Source organism: Artemia sp. Qi Xiang Cuo, chromosome 4, assembly GCF_049724085.1.
Source record: "Artemia sp. Qi Xiang Cuo chromosome 4, ASM4972408v1, whole genome shotgun sequence".
In the NCBI taxonomy this organism is placed as follows: domain Eukaryota; kingdom Metazoa; phylum Arthropoda; class Branchiopoda; order Anostraca; family Artemiidae; genus Artemia; species Artemia sp. Qi Xiang Cuo.
The window spans coordinates 17,161,792-17,180,172 of NC_142797.1; the positions used below are offsets into that span (position 1 = coordinate 17,161,792).

Genomic DNA, 18,381 nt, shown 5'->3' on the forward strand with positions numbered 1-18,381 from the left:
GAGATGTAGATGCCAAGAAATGAATTTTAATAAAGAAATTCAGAACAATTCTTAGAAATCCTTACAAATCAAATAGTGAAATGATTATTGGTTTGAAGCATCAAGGACCGCAATCATCAATGACCCTAACCACCATGGACCTCAACCTCCAAAGGTCCCCTATCCCCAACCTCCAAGGGGCCCCCTCCCTTCAACTTTTTTGGCCCCCTCCCCCCATTTTTTTACTTTTTTGTTTTTTTTATTATTATTTTTTAACATGGTATTTTTTTCATTTTTTTTACATGTCTTCGAATGAGAATGATATAGATATTTTAGTCGTGACTTTTACTATTAGAAAAATAATGTTTGTAGTAGAACTTTTTTTTACTGAAATTATTCAATTTTTTTACGTATCTTAAAATGACGTGAAATATGCTTGTGGGTCTACCAATCGTACTCCATGCTTGCTCATAGACACGAGGTGACTTTCCCACTAGCACTCTATGACAGGTTATCGACACTAGCTAGTTTATTACATGTATTAAATCAGTATTTTTACTCTGTGGAAGGATAAACACATTATTCATATCTTTAAAAAAGTGAAAATTAAGCAACTTCAGAAAGTATGTTCACATGATAGTGTTATTGTAGCATAGAATGCTGACATGGAGAAGTATTTGAACTATGAAACAAGTACATGTGGTAACACTATTGGAAACGTATGCGTGCGTTGTCATGGCAGTAAGGAATTAAATTTCTTTGGAGTACCAAAAAAAATTCCACTGTACAAATGGTGGATATGCGACAGTATCATTTCCAGAGAAGTTAGTACTCAAATAGAATGCTAACATAAAAATAATAGTTGAAGAAGAGGGGTATCTTATTGTTAGTGCTTCTGATAAAACGCTGCCTGTTGATGGAACCTTTCGTCATCTCTAAGGTATTAGCATTGAAATGAAAGAAAAGGGGAAAAGAAAGGCCTACTCTTCTACTAATATCATAAACCATATCTTGTCTACGTGCCGGAACTGTTACCTGTGTAAAAATAATTTGATAATAGACAGTGAAATTGCCAGAAAAATAAAAAGGATATTGGCAGAAAATATCACTAAGGAATATAGAGATAAATTGATGAAAAACAAAGTGCCAGCAAACGTCACTAACATCATTGATCAAACAGTCAATGAACCAAATAATACCAAAGACAAAACACATATTGAGCCTGTCGATGACACACCAGTAAAAATTGTGTATGACTCAAAATGGAATAATGATTATTCTACTGATTACAAACTAAGAGACGGCAATAGTTACAGTGTCAAGAGAGAATATGGTGAACTATTTTATGGAACAGATTCAAAATGTCCAAAGTTGTTCATTTGTGTTACAGATGCGTAATAACATATTTTTTGTATTAATATCCTACATGACAATCTTTCACTAAAAATGTTTTATGCATTACATTGTTATGTGTTCATTATTTTTAGAGTATGCTACCATACTTAACGTTTAGAATCTCTATTAAAACATCGGGAATGTAAGAAAAGGAATTTGTATACATTATATGTCGGATAGATAGGTTTAAATGGGGAAAATCTAAGTATCAGAATGAATAAACTCCTTATCAACACCTTTTGTTGAATATGTCATGGTACAATTGATAAAATCTTAATATAAGAGTGATTAAGCTCTTTTTCAACATCATTTACTTGATATGTCGCTTAATATTGTCAAAAACTAGGTTTCGGAGGAATAAAACTCTATATCTGTAGACTTTTTTGAATAAAGGGTGTAACATTCTCGGAATACTGCTGTCCGGGGCAAGAAATATTGCTAAGCATTGCTGCTGTCAGAGATTTTTAGCACAATTGAACAACTCTTAATTTCAAAGGGTACTATCTCGTTATCAATGTGATTTAACAGATACGTTTGTTACCAATGGCAAAACTTAAGTATTAAATTAAACAAACTCTTTATTAACATCCTTTATCGATATCATTTCTCGGCTATGTCGGATAACATTGAGAGAATCTGTGTATTAGATTAAATCAATTCTTTATCAACATCCTTTCTCGGATGCATTGGATAACATTAACAAAATATAAGTATTAGAGTGAATAATTTTTATCATCTTCTTATTTGTCAAATACATCGGATAAAATTGATAAAATATAAGCATCAGTTTTTTTATTCTTTTTTTTCTAGTTTTTTTTTAGCTTTTTTTACATGATATATTTTTTTAAACTTTTTTTTACATGTCTTAGAATGACATAAAACATACATTAATAATATTTGATTTTTTAGTAAAGTTGGGTTATAGTTTTCGGAAATAAAAACTTCAACGTCCTGAAATTATTAATAATATTTGATTTTCTAATCAAGTTGGATTTTAGTTTACAAATAGCAGGCCAAACTACAAATTCCTAAAAAAACGAAAATATTTAATGTATTATTTTTTTCCCTGAAAAGACTATGTCAATATAAAACGAACAGAAATTAATAAAAAAAAAAACTTTCCACAAAATAAGTTCTTCAAAGAAAAGTTAAGAGCTCCATTAAACAAAAATGAGGAGAAATAAAATCAAATAATCTACCAAGCCTGAAACTACCACAAATCAGCATCGATAAATAAATGAAACCCTAAACGAGCAGAAATTAACATAAATTAGGCTCAAAACCCCTATGCCTTCCCAAGGCCAGAACATAATTTGCACTTTACTGAAAAAAATACAAATGAATATGTATTGTCAGTTTAATATACATATACTGATGTTTAGTGATCAACATGTTAATATTATTTGATTTATTAAAGTTATAAAAGTAAAAACATTTTTTTTTCAGTAAAGTGCAAATTATGTTCTGGCCTTTGGAAGGCATGGGGGTTTTAAGCTCTACTCATGTTAATTTCTACTCGTTTGGAGCTTGACTTGCATAATTATTGTATTTTCTGTTCATTTTTGGTTTCATTTGTTTATCGATGTTGATTTGTGGCTGTTCTGCGCTAGGTACATTATTTTATGTAAGTTTGGCTCATTTTTTATTTAATGGAATTCTTTACTTTTCTTTGAACAACTAATTTTGTGGAAATTTTTTTTTAATTAATATTGTTAAACAAGCAAATGTTTCATTATGTATGTTAAAACTTTTAAACAAATTTAATTGCCCTAAGATGCATTCCGTTCGTGTTTATTTATCACTTATAAGGCCGCTATTAGAATATACATGTCCGGTCTGGAATTCGTATCTTTCAAGTGAACTTAGTGACAAAATTGAGTCGGTCCAAAAGCGTTCACCCAGGATCATCTACAAAGAGAGCAAAATTCCATTCTCCTTCCTCCTTAAATCCGTACGTATTACCACGTTAAAAGAAAGGAGAGAACAAATTTGTGTGCGTTTTGCTAAATCCGCAATATCTAATCCTCGTACTGAGGACATCTTTCCTGATTTACACGACCTCATTAGACCCCGACTCCCTCGCTGAGCTTCCTTAGCAATTCCAGCGTATTCATCGATCCACACAGTTGCTGAGAGGTTCCAGAAAAGTTTTATTCCCTCTATTCTGGAGCGCCTAGATAATTCCTGAACTATGTCCTGCACCAAAATTAACTCCTCCTCCCTTATTTTAGTTTTTTTTTGTGTATGCTGACAATAATCATGCGTCATTTTTTTCTCTATCTTTGGTTACTTTTATTTTCTCCTTTTGCGATATTTATTTATGCTGTATTTCATTTTTGACTTTTAATTTTAAATCCTTTGACCTTTAATTGTAATCCTTTCTTTAATTGTAAATATTTCTTTTTGACAGTTAATTTGGTTTGATTATTTTTTTTTTACGGTATTTGACTTTGAGTACACATTCGGCAATGTTTTTCTTCTTGCCTGTGATTTTGTTTTATTCCCCTCCCTTTCTGTTTCTATTTTTGCCATTATTCGCACTAAGTTCATTTTAGTTCTTGAACTTAATTTTTTTTTTGGCGTTAAATTTTTATTGGCCATTTTTATGCTTGATTGGTGTTTCTTTTCTTGCTGTATTACTTGTTTTGCTTTTTCTGTTCTTTCGACATATGAAGCGAATTCGGCTCTATTAGAGCTTCTGATAGCCTTTTGAAACTAAATATTACCTTATCTTATTATATCATTGAAAGTCAAGAAATCCCCCAGTTTGAAAGTGACCTGAAAGACCAATTTAAAGGTCAGTGCAGTTCAAATGGGCTTCTGATTAACATTAATAAGACCAATAATGATGTGCTTCAATCCTCTGAAAAGAGAAGTTACTTGCTCTGACCCCTTGTACCCTACCATTTAAACTGCAGTTGTCCTTGGTATGACATTCAGCAATAATTGTTCATTTAGGCCACACGTTACAAACCTTGAAAGAAAGGGCAAGTAACGCGCTGCGATCCTTAACCACATTGCATTGATTAGGGTTTCCTGTAAAGCAATTAATATTTGTGTACATGTGTTATGTTTGCCCTTTGCTTGAATACACATGCCCAGTTTGGTGATCATAACATTGACTACCTCAACAATAAAATTGAAAGAGTGCAAAACAGAGCATTAAAATTCATCCTAAGAACCAAGTGTGTCACTTACAAATCTGCCCTTGCAGCTCCACAAATCTTAATCTTTAAAGAATGCAGGTACCATCTGATCTGTAACTTTGGACACTCCATGCTTTTAAGTGATAAATACAGTTCTCTACAACTCCTCGCCACAACAGTCAACCAAACACACGTCAGAAGAACAAGCTGAACTGTTTCAATTATTCGAACTAATTGTTTCAATTATTCGGAGTGGACCTACAAAACTGATACCTAAACAAAAACGTTGAACCGATGATTTTCTTACTTTAAAATATACAGCATCTTTCTACTAATCAGATTAGCACTTTTCCTTCCATTATTATTTACTTTTTAATATCGTTTCAGTTGATACATTTTTATCCAATATTACAATCAATTGCAGTCAAAACTAAATTTTGTCAATATTTCAGATACCCATTTTAAAAAAAGGCCTATGACATATCACAAAGTTCAACTAATGGAGAAATAGGGCTATCATCTTGAATCAACAGGGGGATCCATTGTCAAAAAATTATAAAAAAATAACCAGATGGTACTTCTTTTAGTAGTACGTTTCCTTCAGAAGTGACCAACCACACACTATTTACCTAGGACAGACATCTTATAGAAAGAAATATTACCTGATTACCTTTCAGGAGGCCCAAGACAATCAATCATTTTGGTCATTTTAATCTTTAAAGAATGCAGGTACCATCTGATGTGTAACTTTGAACAACTCCATGCTTTCAAATGATAAATTCAGTTCTCTCCTACTCCTCGCCACAGCAGTCAAACAAAACACACGGCAAAAGAACTGCTGAACTGCTGAACTGCAGAACTAATTGTTTCAGTTGTTCATTTGTTCCTTGTTTTACTGGTTTGATAAATTGTACTTTGTGCTTAGGATGCTTTAAAATGTAGCATAAATTTGTTGCAGCACTAGCTGTAACTACACTAACTATTTTCATGAAATGATTCTTGATTCTTATAAGAACTTTTTTTATCATATTTCCTTATGTTGAGTGGAACTGCAAAACTAATACCTAAACAAAAATGTTGAACCAATGATTTTCTTACTTTAAAATATGCAGCATCTTTCTACTAATCAGATTATCACTTTTCCTTCCATTGTTATTTACTTCTTAATATCGTTTCAAATGATATATTTTTATCCAATATTACAATCAATATCAGGCAAAACTAAATTTTGCCAATATTTCAGAAACCCATTTTAACATAAAGCCTATGACATATCACAGAGTTCAACTAATGGAGAAATAGGACTATCATCTTGGATCATCAGGGGGGGGGGGATCTATCGTCAGAAAATTAACCATGATATTTGGAAAAAGTATAAAAAAGGAATCAGATGGTACTTCTTTTATTAGCATGTTTCCTTCAGAAGTGGCCAACCACTCAATATTTACCTAGGATAGAAATCTGATAGAAAGAAATATTATCTGATTACCTTTTCGGAGGCTCTAGACGGTCAGTCATTTTGATCAAAACTTTCCGTCCATCAATTGAGTCAAGCATGATTGAGCATCTAGGAACCTGTTTGACGGTTGAGTCAAGCGCCGATGGTGATTGATAGGAAGTTCGAATGACTCAATAATTTTGATCAAAAAAATTGTGTTACATTAGCTTTGGTTAAGATTGAAGGCTCGATTGAAGGTTGATTAAAGCACATATCAATCAATAGACGGAAACTTTTGATTAAAATGATTGATCATCTAGGGCCTCCTTTTCAGTGTCCTTTCCAAGTATAATAATCACTGTCATTACAATTGCATCCCTTTCCTCCCCCCCTAATCATTGGTGTCAACTAAAAATAGTTGGGAGAGGGGGCAAAATGTATTTCCAAAACCCTGGGGGGGGGCAATTTTTATTCAATAAAAATTAAAAAAAAACATTTTAAAATAAAATAATAAAAAAGGTGTTTTCGGAGTATAGGAAAAGGGCGAGAAAATATAGACTGGGGAATGCCCACCTTCCTCTAATGGAGTCAGAAGTAGCTCCATGCATAGGCTACATAGTATCAAAAGAGTTGGATAGGACTCCCAGTACTTTAGATGGTGCCTAATCTTGTCCAAACATATCAATTAAAACAGAGGATATAGTTTTGAATATTCCCCCCCCCCCCTGATAGATGAATATACAGCCTACTTTATATTCTCCCATTATTTTTACAGTAGCATTCTTTGCTGCTTGAGCAGTATTTGCTGTTGTAAAGTGTTAGCATTTGCTGGCTGTGCCTTAAATTGAAGATAAAATTGTAATGTTGCTTGAAATACTGCTCAAATTATTCGAAGTGTACTTTCAATAGCTTGAGTGAAAGAAAACTAGACTATAACTAAAGTTTACAAAAAAAGTAATTGTTTTCAAAGTTAAGACAGACCTATATCTTTTTTTTGCAATTTTCTAAGCCTTGGGGATAGGGAAAGAGTAAAGTTAGGGGCTTGATTGTCTTCCTAGGCATAATGTAGTATCTAAATACATTTTTTAACGTTTTATTCTCCTAACTCAACAACTTTCTAAGATAGTAAAAAACCCCTCATCTAGAGTTTTACAGAACTAAACTCTATAGTAACAAAAGCGTAATATCATCTTATTCCCCATTCAACACTGTTACCAAATATATTATTGCTATTGTACTCTGATTATTGCTTTCTAACCCCTCTCCCCTCCCCATTCACTCTAATGTGGCCAGATATAGCCCTGGTCTATATTCAAAACTTCAGGTCTAACAAATTATCAAAATCAAAAGTTTGTGTTGTTTTAGTGAGGTCATCGTGGATTACTGAAAATATAGAAGAAGAAGAAGAAGAATAGCAGATTAGCAGTAATGGGCTTTAGACCAATAGGCTACTTGACATAATGCAAACTCATAATAATTAATAAAATTTGCACTGCTTTTGTCTGTCCCTGCCTGAATATGGTGTCCTTACTGCAGGCTCTCAATATATTAGTGACTATAGCGTTCTAGAGAATGTCCAAAGAGTAGGCATTAAAATGTTACTTGACCTTCTAACCTTACCCTATTCAGTTTTCTTAAAGTCTCAAACCATCAGCGCTCAAGTACCAGAGAAACCAAGGTGATGTGATTCAGGATTGCAAAATCTTGAGATCTGCAAATTTCTGATGCCAAGAAGACTTGGCAACTGAGCTTCATGGCAACCAGCAGTAAAAGAGGTTGTCATAATTCCTACCCAGTTTGTTTAGTATTGGTATAGAAGAGCCTATCTGGTGGTTTTTTATGCGTTTTAATTTATTTTAGTTTTAAATCTTTGTTTCTTTCACGCTGAAGCTACCTCGTTTTATACAGGGGAAATATCCGTGCCGTTTTGCCTTTAATCTTTTCTCTACCGGCCGTAGGCTCGTATTGTTTGTTTCTTCATTAAGTTTTATCTCTTTGCTCTTTGTCACGGCTGGCCAGTTCATCTTTCAGATCGAAATAAAGAATAAATTGCATTTTGTAGATAGTTTAAGTTAAAATCTGAAAAAAAATTAAGTTTCAAATTAATTAATAGTGTGAGAATAAAACGGAATTTCGCCATTAGAGTTAGGAAATTTTATTTAATCTAGAAAAAATTACAAAAATCATACTTGATTTTTTCTTGTTTGAGGATTAATAGATAGCCTATCACTAAACTTGTAGTTTAAAAAATTAAAATTGAAAATGAGCTCCAAATGATAATAATCTGCTTTTTTTTTATAATGACGATTTTGTAATTTGTTTTCAGTCCAAGCCTGGTGAGGTAGAAGAAGCTGTAAAAAATGCCATTGATGTTGGTTACCGCCACATTGATTGTGCCATGGTTTATGAGAACGAAAAAGAAGTTGGTGCTGCCATAAAAGCCAAAATTGATGATGGAACTGTAAAAAGAGAGGATCTTTTTATTGTTAGCAAGGTATTCCACCTCACTAATATTACCCAATTTTAAGCTGGGGTTAGACCTAAAGATAATCTTCAGAAAAGTTTGTCTGTTAGACATAGACATAGACATATTTTATTAAACTTAGTAAGACATTATTTGAAAAAAACTACGTTTTCTAAAGAGTTAAAGAGGCTGAGTTACAAGGTCGAACCTTAAAACGTACAGGGATTAGGAGACACAGTTGGGGCTGCCGCCCCCAAACCCCGCTTTCGCAGCCTTTAAATAAAAAAAGTTTTTTAAACTGAAAGTAAGGAGCGACATTAAATCTTAAAACGAACAGAAATTATTCCGTATATGAAAGAGGCTGTGCCCTCCTCAACGCCTCGCTCTTTACGCTAAAGTTTGACTTTCTCACAACTCTTTTTTTAAACAATAAAAACTTTAGCGTAAAGAGCGAGGCGTTGAGGATGGCACAGCCTCTTTCGTATACGGAATAATTTCTGTTCGTTTTAAGATTTAATGTCGCTCCTTACTTTCAGTTTAAAAAACTTTTTTTTATTTAAAGGCTGCGAAAGCGGGGGTTTGGGGGCGGCAGCCCCCCAACTGTGCCTCCTAATCCCTGTACGTTTTAAGGTTCGACCTTGTAACTCAGCCTCTTTAACTCTTTAGAAAACGTAGTTTTTTTCAAATAATTTCTGCACGTTTTTGTACAGTTTATTACTTATTATTGCTTGACTAACTGTTAGATGATTGTGTATTATTCTTTTCTTTCTCGACAGGGTGTTTTAAGGGTCGACCTTGTAACTAAGCCTCTTTAACTCTTTAGAAAACATAATTTTTTTCAAATAATTTAGAAAAGAAACAGTTTTTTTTTTTAAATTTAAATTCAGTATATAAAAAATTTGATCTTAGGGTGAATCGAACTCGGGTTTTCTGCCTGACAGCCAGGAATCTCACCGCTACACTAAAGAGACATAATTGAAGTTGTTTTTTAGTAACGTAATGAATCTTTTTGACGCAAGCAAAACTTGATATTTGGTTTTTGGAAAACAGGGAAGGAGTGATCAGATTGAGCTGAAATTTCGAGGATAAGCTCCCAGGCCCCAGGAAAGCTTATCCTCCAAATTTCAGCCCGATCAGACACCGTTAAAGGGGGTTGTGGTGGGAAAAATTAACATGGGCTAATATAGGAAAACAAGGTTTTTCGTAAATGTAAATTCGGGGGATAATTTTTTCGGTCTGAAAATATCAAAAGGCCCTAACAGGTCGAATTCTGCTTCGAATGAGTCCTCATTCAACCGGATCCGTTGCCAACTATGGCCTGTAGGCGTGGCTAAGAAAAAAAAAGAGATGATGAATTTTAAGTGGCTATATTTGGTTTTTTGAAAACAGGGAAGGAGTGATCGGATTGAGCTGAAATTTCGAGGATAAGCTCCCGGGCCCTAGGAAAGCTTAACCTCCAAATTTCAGCCCAATCGGACAACGTTAAAGGGGGGCTGTGGTGGGAGGGTCCAAACTTCCGGCCCAGTTTACCCCATGAAGATAAAGTCGGAGGAGGATGAAATTTCGCAAGTTTCTTAGTTTGAGCTTGGGCTACAAAATGCGATTGCCGCCGTCTCTCTGCGACCTCTAGGACCTGAAATCGCTTAACATTGTGGTGGGTCGCCTCTTTATAGAGGCACAAGTGTGCCTCCTTGATTTGTCATGAATGTGTCTGTCTGTGATTTCTCATCAATATTTTTGTCAGGATTTGGTTAGAGTAAGTGTCAGTTTTTTCTCTTTTCTTTATGATCTGGCTTTTATGCATTTTTAATCATAATTTAGTGTCGAAAAGGATCCAGAGGGAGTGGCTCAAAGTACCTAGCGTTTTTAGAAAAATCTCAATTGAACCCCTGTATAAGAAAGGTGATAAAAGTGAGCATAATAATTATAGAGGCATTAGTTTGGTCTCTGTAGGTAGTAAAATACTTAGTATGATGATACTTTTTAGACTTTGAGATACTGTAGAAAAGTTTTAAGAAAGGAAAAGTTGGGTTTTAAGAAGGGTAGAGGTTTTATCGACAAAATTTTCACTCTTTGATGAATAATGGAGATGTGCCTGAATCATCAAACACCTTTAGTCCTCAGTATATAGATTTTGGGCTAGCATTTGATTTAGCTAATAGAAGAACTTTAGCAAAGGTCTTATCCTTGTATGGTATACCAGACAAATACATTAAAGGGATTGGTGCTATGTACGCGAATAACACTGCTGCAGTTAAGGTAAGAAATGAGGTTAGTAGCTGGTTTCGAATTAATCAGGCGTTAAGTTGGGTTGCGTTCTACCCCCATTTATATTGATCATTCTGATGGACTTCATCTTCGTCTTAGGAGCACAGCAAAGGCAATGGGAGAACACAGAATGATTATACTGATGATTTCAGCATCTTTAGAGGTTTTGCAAGTTCAGGATGCAAGAATAGGTTTGAAAATTTATGTTAAGAAGACAAAGTCACTGTGATTTTTAACTTCTATTGTTATTTTTCATCTTCAACTATCATTTTTGATACAAAAGCAATAACATAGGCGTATAGAGTGGGAAAGTTAAACCCCTAAATTTTGACCGTTTCTTCCAGCTTTCAAATTACTTACATGAAATTAATTTACTGTCCAAACGGCGTTCAATATAGCATAATAATTGCGCTTGTTTAGTAAGTATTTGCAATTAATTACAATAAGCTATATTAATTGGGGAGAGGGTAATTTACAGTCTTCTTGAATTCAGGAAGCTTATACATTGTAAAACGATCACACTGGTGATTTTTGGAATTTACAGCTTTAATATACCAATAGCACCATCTAACTTGTGATTACGCCAAAGTACTTATTATCAGTAGATTATCTACCAATTACCCCTCCCCCCCCCCCTAAAAAAGCAAAAGTTTGGAAATATACTAAAGCCTCATATACACTTGGGCATAGCTACAGGTTGAAAACTCCCAAGTAGCTGGAGAGCTTTCTGTGACCCTACATGCAATTTTTAAATGGAGAAAAAAAAATTAGCTTTCTTTCACTATATCAATACATAGCCAAGCTCCCCTAAGTTGTTCTACTGGAGTACTGGAAATGTGAAAAACAACAAAAGCTTTCTGTAGTGTGTAAGTTGTGCTTTCTGATAAACCTTAAGAACGAATCAACTCTTAAAACACTTAAGGTTTGATTAAAGCTAGAACTTAAGCTTAAGACATACCTTAAGAACCATTTCTTAAAAAAAAGAAACTAGCAAAAACTAGTGCTAGCTATGAAACAAATACCGAATTTTCACTTTAGACATCGATTTCTTCCGTCATCACTTGGACCAGTCTCGGTGCTTCATAAAACAGAAAGCAAGTTATGATTGACAAATAATTATCATACCTAGACATTGATCTCTAGCTAAACATTGGTGTTAATCGGACTTCAGAAACAAAAATAAGGAATCTAAATAAGGTAAAAAATTTGAACTGAAAAAAAAAGTTATACTAAAATCTCGGGTAAAACAAGAGAAACGCTTGATAACTTCTTTGGGCATTACAGCTTTGACTCTAGCTTGTAAGATGAGATTTAGAGTTATTTCTAATATAAAATACAACCTATATTGGACGAAAACACAAATGCCAATAAACAAAAAATTAACAGGAGGGGGGGGCAGGCTCATTCACTTCCACTTCTGTCACAAATGAATATATCCAGAGATCTACAGTTTTATTGTTATTACAATTATTATATGTTCTAATTATTTTTCTATCTTTTCCTTATTGTTTACCTCATGTTGTTTTTTGACAATTTTCGTTTTTTTGTATATATTGTAAATCCTAAAGAAATCAATTGGACTTTTTCCTGAATAAAAAGAAAACACATACCTCACTTGGTAAACAATGGAAAAAGTATCCTCCAAAGAACAGGTATTTTCAGTGGATTTGGTAATTGGGTTCAACATAATCCTTAGTGTCAAAAGCAACTGTCTCTTAAAATGCTCATTTTAGATTTTGAAGAGCACTTGGGAAAGCAATCGACCACACTTTATAATAGAAATGCCATACCCCACTTAAAAAATTGTTTAAAACTACCTGTCAAGTGTGACCTATCTTAAGTAGCCGCAATATTTGTCTACAACAAAATTCTCATTGCCAAAAGCTATGATTTACTAAAATGGTGCCCTCTTGGCTTTGGAGGGAATCACAGTAGTGTAAGTCTATTTCATGTATCTATCCGTTCAGAATTGTTCGAACTTATTTTTAGTCGGAACCAGTGGCGCCACTAGAAAAAACTTTTTTTGGGGGATGGGCAATGGATTTTTCGGACTGGTTGGTCATTTTTACTGCTTGATTTTGGGTTATTTTGCTATTAGGATTACTTCATTTTTTTTCCGACTGAGGCCGATTTTCATCCATTAATTTTGCGTCATTTATTCCCTTTAGCCCATTTACTTATGGTAAAATGGTGGTGCTTTGTGCCACGATTTTACCAACTCATTTTTTCACCAACTGGCTGAAAATATATGGGTTTCCCCCCCCCCCCCGTTCGTGATAGCCGTGATGAGAACCACATGTTCAATAAAAAGAATCCTCGCATGAAAAAAAAGGTATGCTTTAAATAAGAGAGTATTAAAATCCATATGAAACCAGTAAAATCTATGTTGCCTAGATTTAATTTTTTCCCCTCCCCCCCCCCGTTCGTGATAGCCGTGATGAAAAAAAAAGGTATGCTTTAAAAAAAGGTATGCTTTAAAAAAAAGGTATGCTTTAAATAAGAGAGTATTAAAATCCATATGAAACCAGTAAAATCTATGTTGCCTAGAGTTAATTTTTTCCCCTCCCCCCCCCCCCGTTCGTGATAGCCGTGATGAAAAAAAGGTATGCTTTAAAAAAAGGTATGCTTTAAAAAAAAGGTATGCTTTAAATAAGAGAGTATTAAAATCCATATGAAACGAGTAAAATCTATGTTGCCTAGAGTTAATTTTTTCCCCCCCCCCCCCCCGTTCGTGATAGCCGTGATGAAAAAAAAGGTATGCTTTAAAAAAAAAAGGTATGCTTTAAATAAGAGAGTATTAAAATCCATATGAAACCAGTAAAATCTATGTTGCCTAGAGTTAATTTTTTCCCCTCCCCCCCCCGTTCGTGATAGCCGTGATGAAAAAAAGGTATACTTTAAATAAGAGAGTATTAAAATCCATATGAAACCAGTAAAATCTATGTTGCCTAGAGTTAATTTTTTGAGATGGGTGTTTTGTACTTAGTACAGCCATTTATTTCAAAAGCTGTCAGGAGCTTTTGTTTAATAACTTTTTTTTATTTTCAGCTTTGGAATACATTCCATCAAGTGGATTTAGTTATCCCTACATGCAAGAAAACTATAGAAGATCTGGGTGTTGGCTATTTAGACCTATATCTTATCCACTGGCCAATGGCATATAAGGTACTTTTTAGTTTCTTATTTTATTTTAACGTATTACTTCTTAAACTATCTTGATGGATTTGAAATCAATTGCTTCTGGATTTGAAGTAAATCCCTTCTTAATTTAATCAAATAAAATTTCAAAAATGCCGTTGCCAGGAATTTTTTTTCAGTTATTGGAAGTTCAAATGCACAGGACAAACAGTCTCAGCCTCTCAGAAAACCTTGATCTGAGAGGTTTTACTGACAAGGTTGTTTTTAGCCTTCAGTTTCTTGGAAAGTATATTTTTCAGAATATCACTTATTTTTGAGGCGGAGTTGAAATTCCTAGAACGCCCTACCTCTGGGCATGTCGTTGACCAGAAGCCAGTGCTTCTACTATCCTCAAATTTTTGGGTGTTTCCCTGGATTTACCGCAAAGAAAATTAGGCTCTTCGGAATACAGATTTGTATTTCGGTTTACCTTTCGTATATTAACGAACGTTAACGTTTGGGGAGATTCGGAGAATCTAGTTTTAATTTGAGGATAAGGAAAGTAGCCTACTGGCAGAAGTGGCTATACAATGACTGCACGTCCATCCTGTTTATACGTTGATGTAGATCATTCTTGTTGAAATTTACATTTGTGCTATATTGCAAATCCCATTCTGAATTCAAAGATTTGAAATAGATTTTATTTGAAACTGTCGAGAAGATAACTTTTAGTCCTCAATTTTTTTTTTTTTTTTTTTACGGAAAATTCATTTTGAATTTAGCAAAAGGCATCAACAAAACGTATGGTGTACTTGCAAAGTTACATTTTTCGCCTAACTTGTTTGTTTATATTGGTACACCATTATAAAATTGCACAATATTGTAGTAAATTCACTTACAGAAAGGCCGAGCATATAGGTTGTGATGTCCTATATTTACTTACTTACGGCAAACTTAGCCAATTATATAGGAGTATTTTCTTTCCAAAGGAATAATAAACATAGCGACCAAAAAACTTGTTTTTTTTCTTAATTCGTGACGGCTCCTTTTTCATGACGTCATTTAAATATTTAAATATTTCCTATTTAATGCTAGTCTTTTACATAGCTCCGTTACGACGTTCAGGTAACTGTTGAATCTTCCTTTGAAGTAGTCGATAGAGAAACTGTAGGGATGACGTCCCAAGAAAGATCGTTCGAAATCGAAGTGCAACGTTGAATGAAGCTGTTCTTCAAGTACTCTGTTCTCGGTGGCTCAACCTTAGGACAATTAGAGCGGGCTGTGTGCCTTTTTGTCCGTCTTGTCGATTGGACAGTGGGGTAGTAGCTGCATCTTTGGCCTTCTTCTGATATCCAAATTAGTTAGGCAACAAGACCAGTTATATTTTTTTTTTTTTAAGCCTGGTCCAGCATGGAATAATCGTGATGAAAATGGAAAAACTATTTTTGATTTGAACACTGATTATCTACAAGTGTGGCAGGAATTGGAAAAGGCTGTTGACCAAGGTCTAGTAAGGTCAATAGGAGTGAGCAATTTTAATAGTCAGCAGTTGGATAGACTTATTAACCATGGTAGAATTAAGCCTGTTAACAATCAGGTATTATGTCTATTTGAATAATTTCATGTCTTTGTTGCGTTTTGTTTTGGATGTTACCATTAAAATGATGGAAAGGCAGTGTGGTCTTCGTCGCTATCGTGTGTGTATTGCGTAACTGTTGTGGGTTATAGCGATCGTGAAATTTTACTTACTTATAGGCAAGCACATACACGAAGGCCCCCTTCCCTCATGCAAAGGGCTTCCTATTATAGTACTAGTTTACAAGCTCTAAAACATAGGACTCGTGGGATGCTCCTGCCCTGATTTCTCAACCAGGGCTGCTCTTAATTTGATGTAGGCTGCTTCTTTTGATAATTCAAAGGCAATATCAAGCTTTAAAAGTTTTGATGTTACAACTTCGTCAATATGGTTGTTTTGAAAAATATTAAACATCTTTTGATATTAGCCAATAACCTTGGTATACTTTTGTTTGAACTTACATTGGACACCTTCATGGCCGTTGTTTTCAAAATTAGTATAAGACATCAGTAGAATTTATAGTGTAGTGGACAAAATTATATTGTTAGCCTAACTTGTTTAGTCTGTAGGGGTAAATCATAATAAAATTGGTAAAGCTGTGGAATTTTCATAGTAAACTCACTAACAGAAAGGTCAAGCACATGCGCGAAAGGCCCCCTCCTCCCATGTAATGCGGCTCTAATTAGGAAACTAGTTGACCAGGACCAAAATAAAAGATTCCTGAGATGACCCAACCCTGGTTTCTCCCTGAATTATTCTTTGAGAGCTAAAAGTCCACGAATTTTTTTCTTTCTATTCTTACTATTTATCACGTTACCATCTACCCAATATGCGCTAAATATGCGTGGAGGAGTAAACTCAGGAATTGACTGCATCAAATTTGTTCAACAGGAGAATCGTAATTTCCGATACTGCTTGTTTGTCCTAGAGGTATGCTGCGTCAAAAATATGAAAGTTTTGGGTATGGCCAGTGTAGCCGTTTATTGAATGTTAAGATTATGTGATGTTTGGTGTTCTAGTATATTCGTCACGTTAGGTGTTTGTGACTCTTAAATTTGGCAAATGCAGCCGCTTAAATATTCAAATAATGGGTTGTTTGCTGTTTTATTATATTCGTCAACTTAAGGGTTTGTGACTTATAAATTTCTGCTCCATAAGCAAGTTTTGTGTCATGTTATTGTCCTTTTTTGAGCTTATGTCATTGGGTTGCTTTAGGAAAATGCTGGAATGTTTCCGGCCGATGAAAATGGGAAAACATTGTACTCGTCAGTTGATTATGTTGATACGTGGAAAGGAATGGAGGAGCTGGTCAAAATGGGACTTGTGAAGTCAATTGGTATTTCTAATTTTAATTCAGAACAAGTTCAAAGGGTGCTTGATGTAGCTACCGTTAAACCAGTTAACAATCAGGTAAGTAAATAAGATACGATTTATTAAAAAAAACGACTATTTCGAAAAACATGTGCTGGATATACGTATTGTGTCAAACAAAAAAAGAAAATAGTAAAAACTAAATGACATGAACCAGAATAAAGTCATCAATAATTTGTACCCAAACAAATAAAACAAAATAAAAAATGAAATCTGTCGAAACTGTAAAAATAAATAAAAAGTAAATAAAGGTCAAAACTAAATAATTAAGGTATAGATAGATAGATAAATAAGTATATTTCAAAATCCCTGGATCCATAGGCTACACAAAAAAAAGTATCTACAAAATAAGTAAATCACCAGAAAAACAAATTACAAAGCACATAAAAGACATAGTACAAAGCCAAAAAAAAACCCACCTAATCTATACAAAACAACTTAAAAAATACACCTTTTTTCTAAGCGTTTATCTATGTATGCTGCGATAATTTCCTCGGGGATGATTGCCCTTCGCCAAGATTTTGCCCATCCCATAGGTTTTGAAATTTCTTTTTTTGGTATGTTCATTGAAAAACATTTTTTTGGATATTTTCATTGAGAAATTGAAAAACCAATTGCCCCCCCCTAGATTTTGAAAAAAAACATTCTTCCCCCCCCCCCCCACCTCCCTAATTCCCGTGAATGACACCACTGTTTGTAAATAGATTGAAATTCTACAGTCGCCACTGCACATCTAAACTGGATTTTTCAATGAAGATAACCAAAAGATCCAATTTTTAATGAAAATACAAAAATATATTTTTCAAAGTCCAAGGGTGGGAACCGAGATAGATACTACAGGAAAAGATATGAAAAGGTTTGTGATGCCTTGGATGTGAAGGAAGATTTGTTTTGTGAGGAAGAATTAGCAACAGTACTAAAAAATATAAAGGCTTCAGGTGCTAATAGCGTGGTAAACGGATTTTGAAACAGATTTGAGGTATTGTCGGTGTGTTATACATTGAAGCTGCAAATGAATCACCGAGTCAGGACCCTTTCTGGGTCAGTAAACTGCAAATTAATCCCCTATAAATATTTTCCACTGGAATCAGAATGCACCGAGCACTCCCGTAGAAAATGGTACAAATCTTCATCCTCCCTCTTACAAAGGGGACAAGTATACACTATATCAGTACCTTGCTGTCAAATACCTTTTTTCTGCTCTGAATTGGAAGGCAATTTGCTCTTAATTGTATCCATCGACAATTCAAATTTATCAATTGTATCAACTGTATCAATTCAAATTTAAAATAAACTTTCTCTCCAAAAACAGATTTTGCCAGATTGCATTGTATCAATGTTTGTGAATTGCCTACCAGCCCCCGCAAGTTCTGAATTTCTTGACCCATTAAAATAGAACGCACCTGGGTTTCTAAATCTTAGTCTTTCTTTAGCCTTATTAACTTTAACCATAATCTAAGTATCAAAACATATATATGTTCCCTCTAGTCAACTCAGTACCTGGACATGATATTCTCGTTTTGTGTAGTGATTTTAATGCTAAAGGAGGTAATGACCACAGCTATGCCCCCGAAGTGATTGGCAAGCACTGGTGTGATAAATGATGATGGAGTGCGATTAATAGACT

The 18,381-nt window shown here is 34.3% G+C and overlaps 1 protein-coding gene across 2 annotated transcripts in view; it reads left to right on the forward strand.

Annotated features, from left to right (window-relative positions):
- The window catches only part of LOC148952829 (aldo-keto reductase 1B-like), a 53,875-nt gene that overhangs the window by 16,665 nt on the left and 18,829 nt on the right, over positions 1-18,381 (forward strand). Inside the window, exons 2-4 of one of the 2 annotated variants that reach the window (XM_089088118.1) lie at positions 8,285-8,452; positions 13,739-13,855; positions 15,207-15,404. In XM_089088118.1, coding sequence (XP_088944244.1) covers positions 8,285-8,452; positions 13,739-13,855; positions 15,207-15,404 — 483 coding nt within the window. Of the gene's footprint in view, positions 1-8,284; positions 8,453-13,738; positions 13,856-15,206; positions 15,405-16,598; positions 16,794-18,381 lie in introns of both variants that reach the window. The other variant, XM_089088119.1, reaches the window with a different exon arrangement.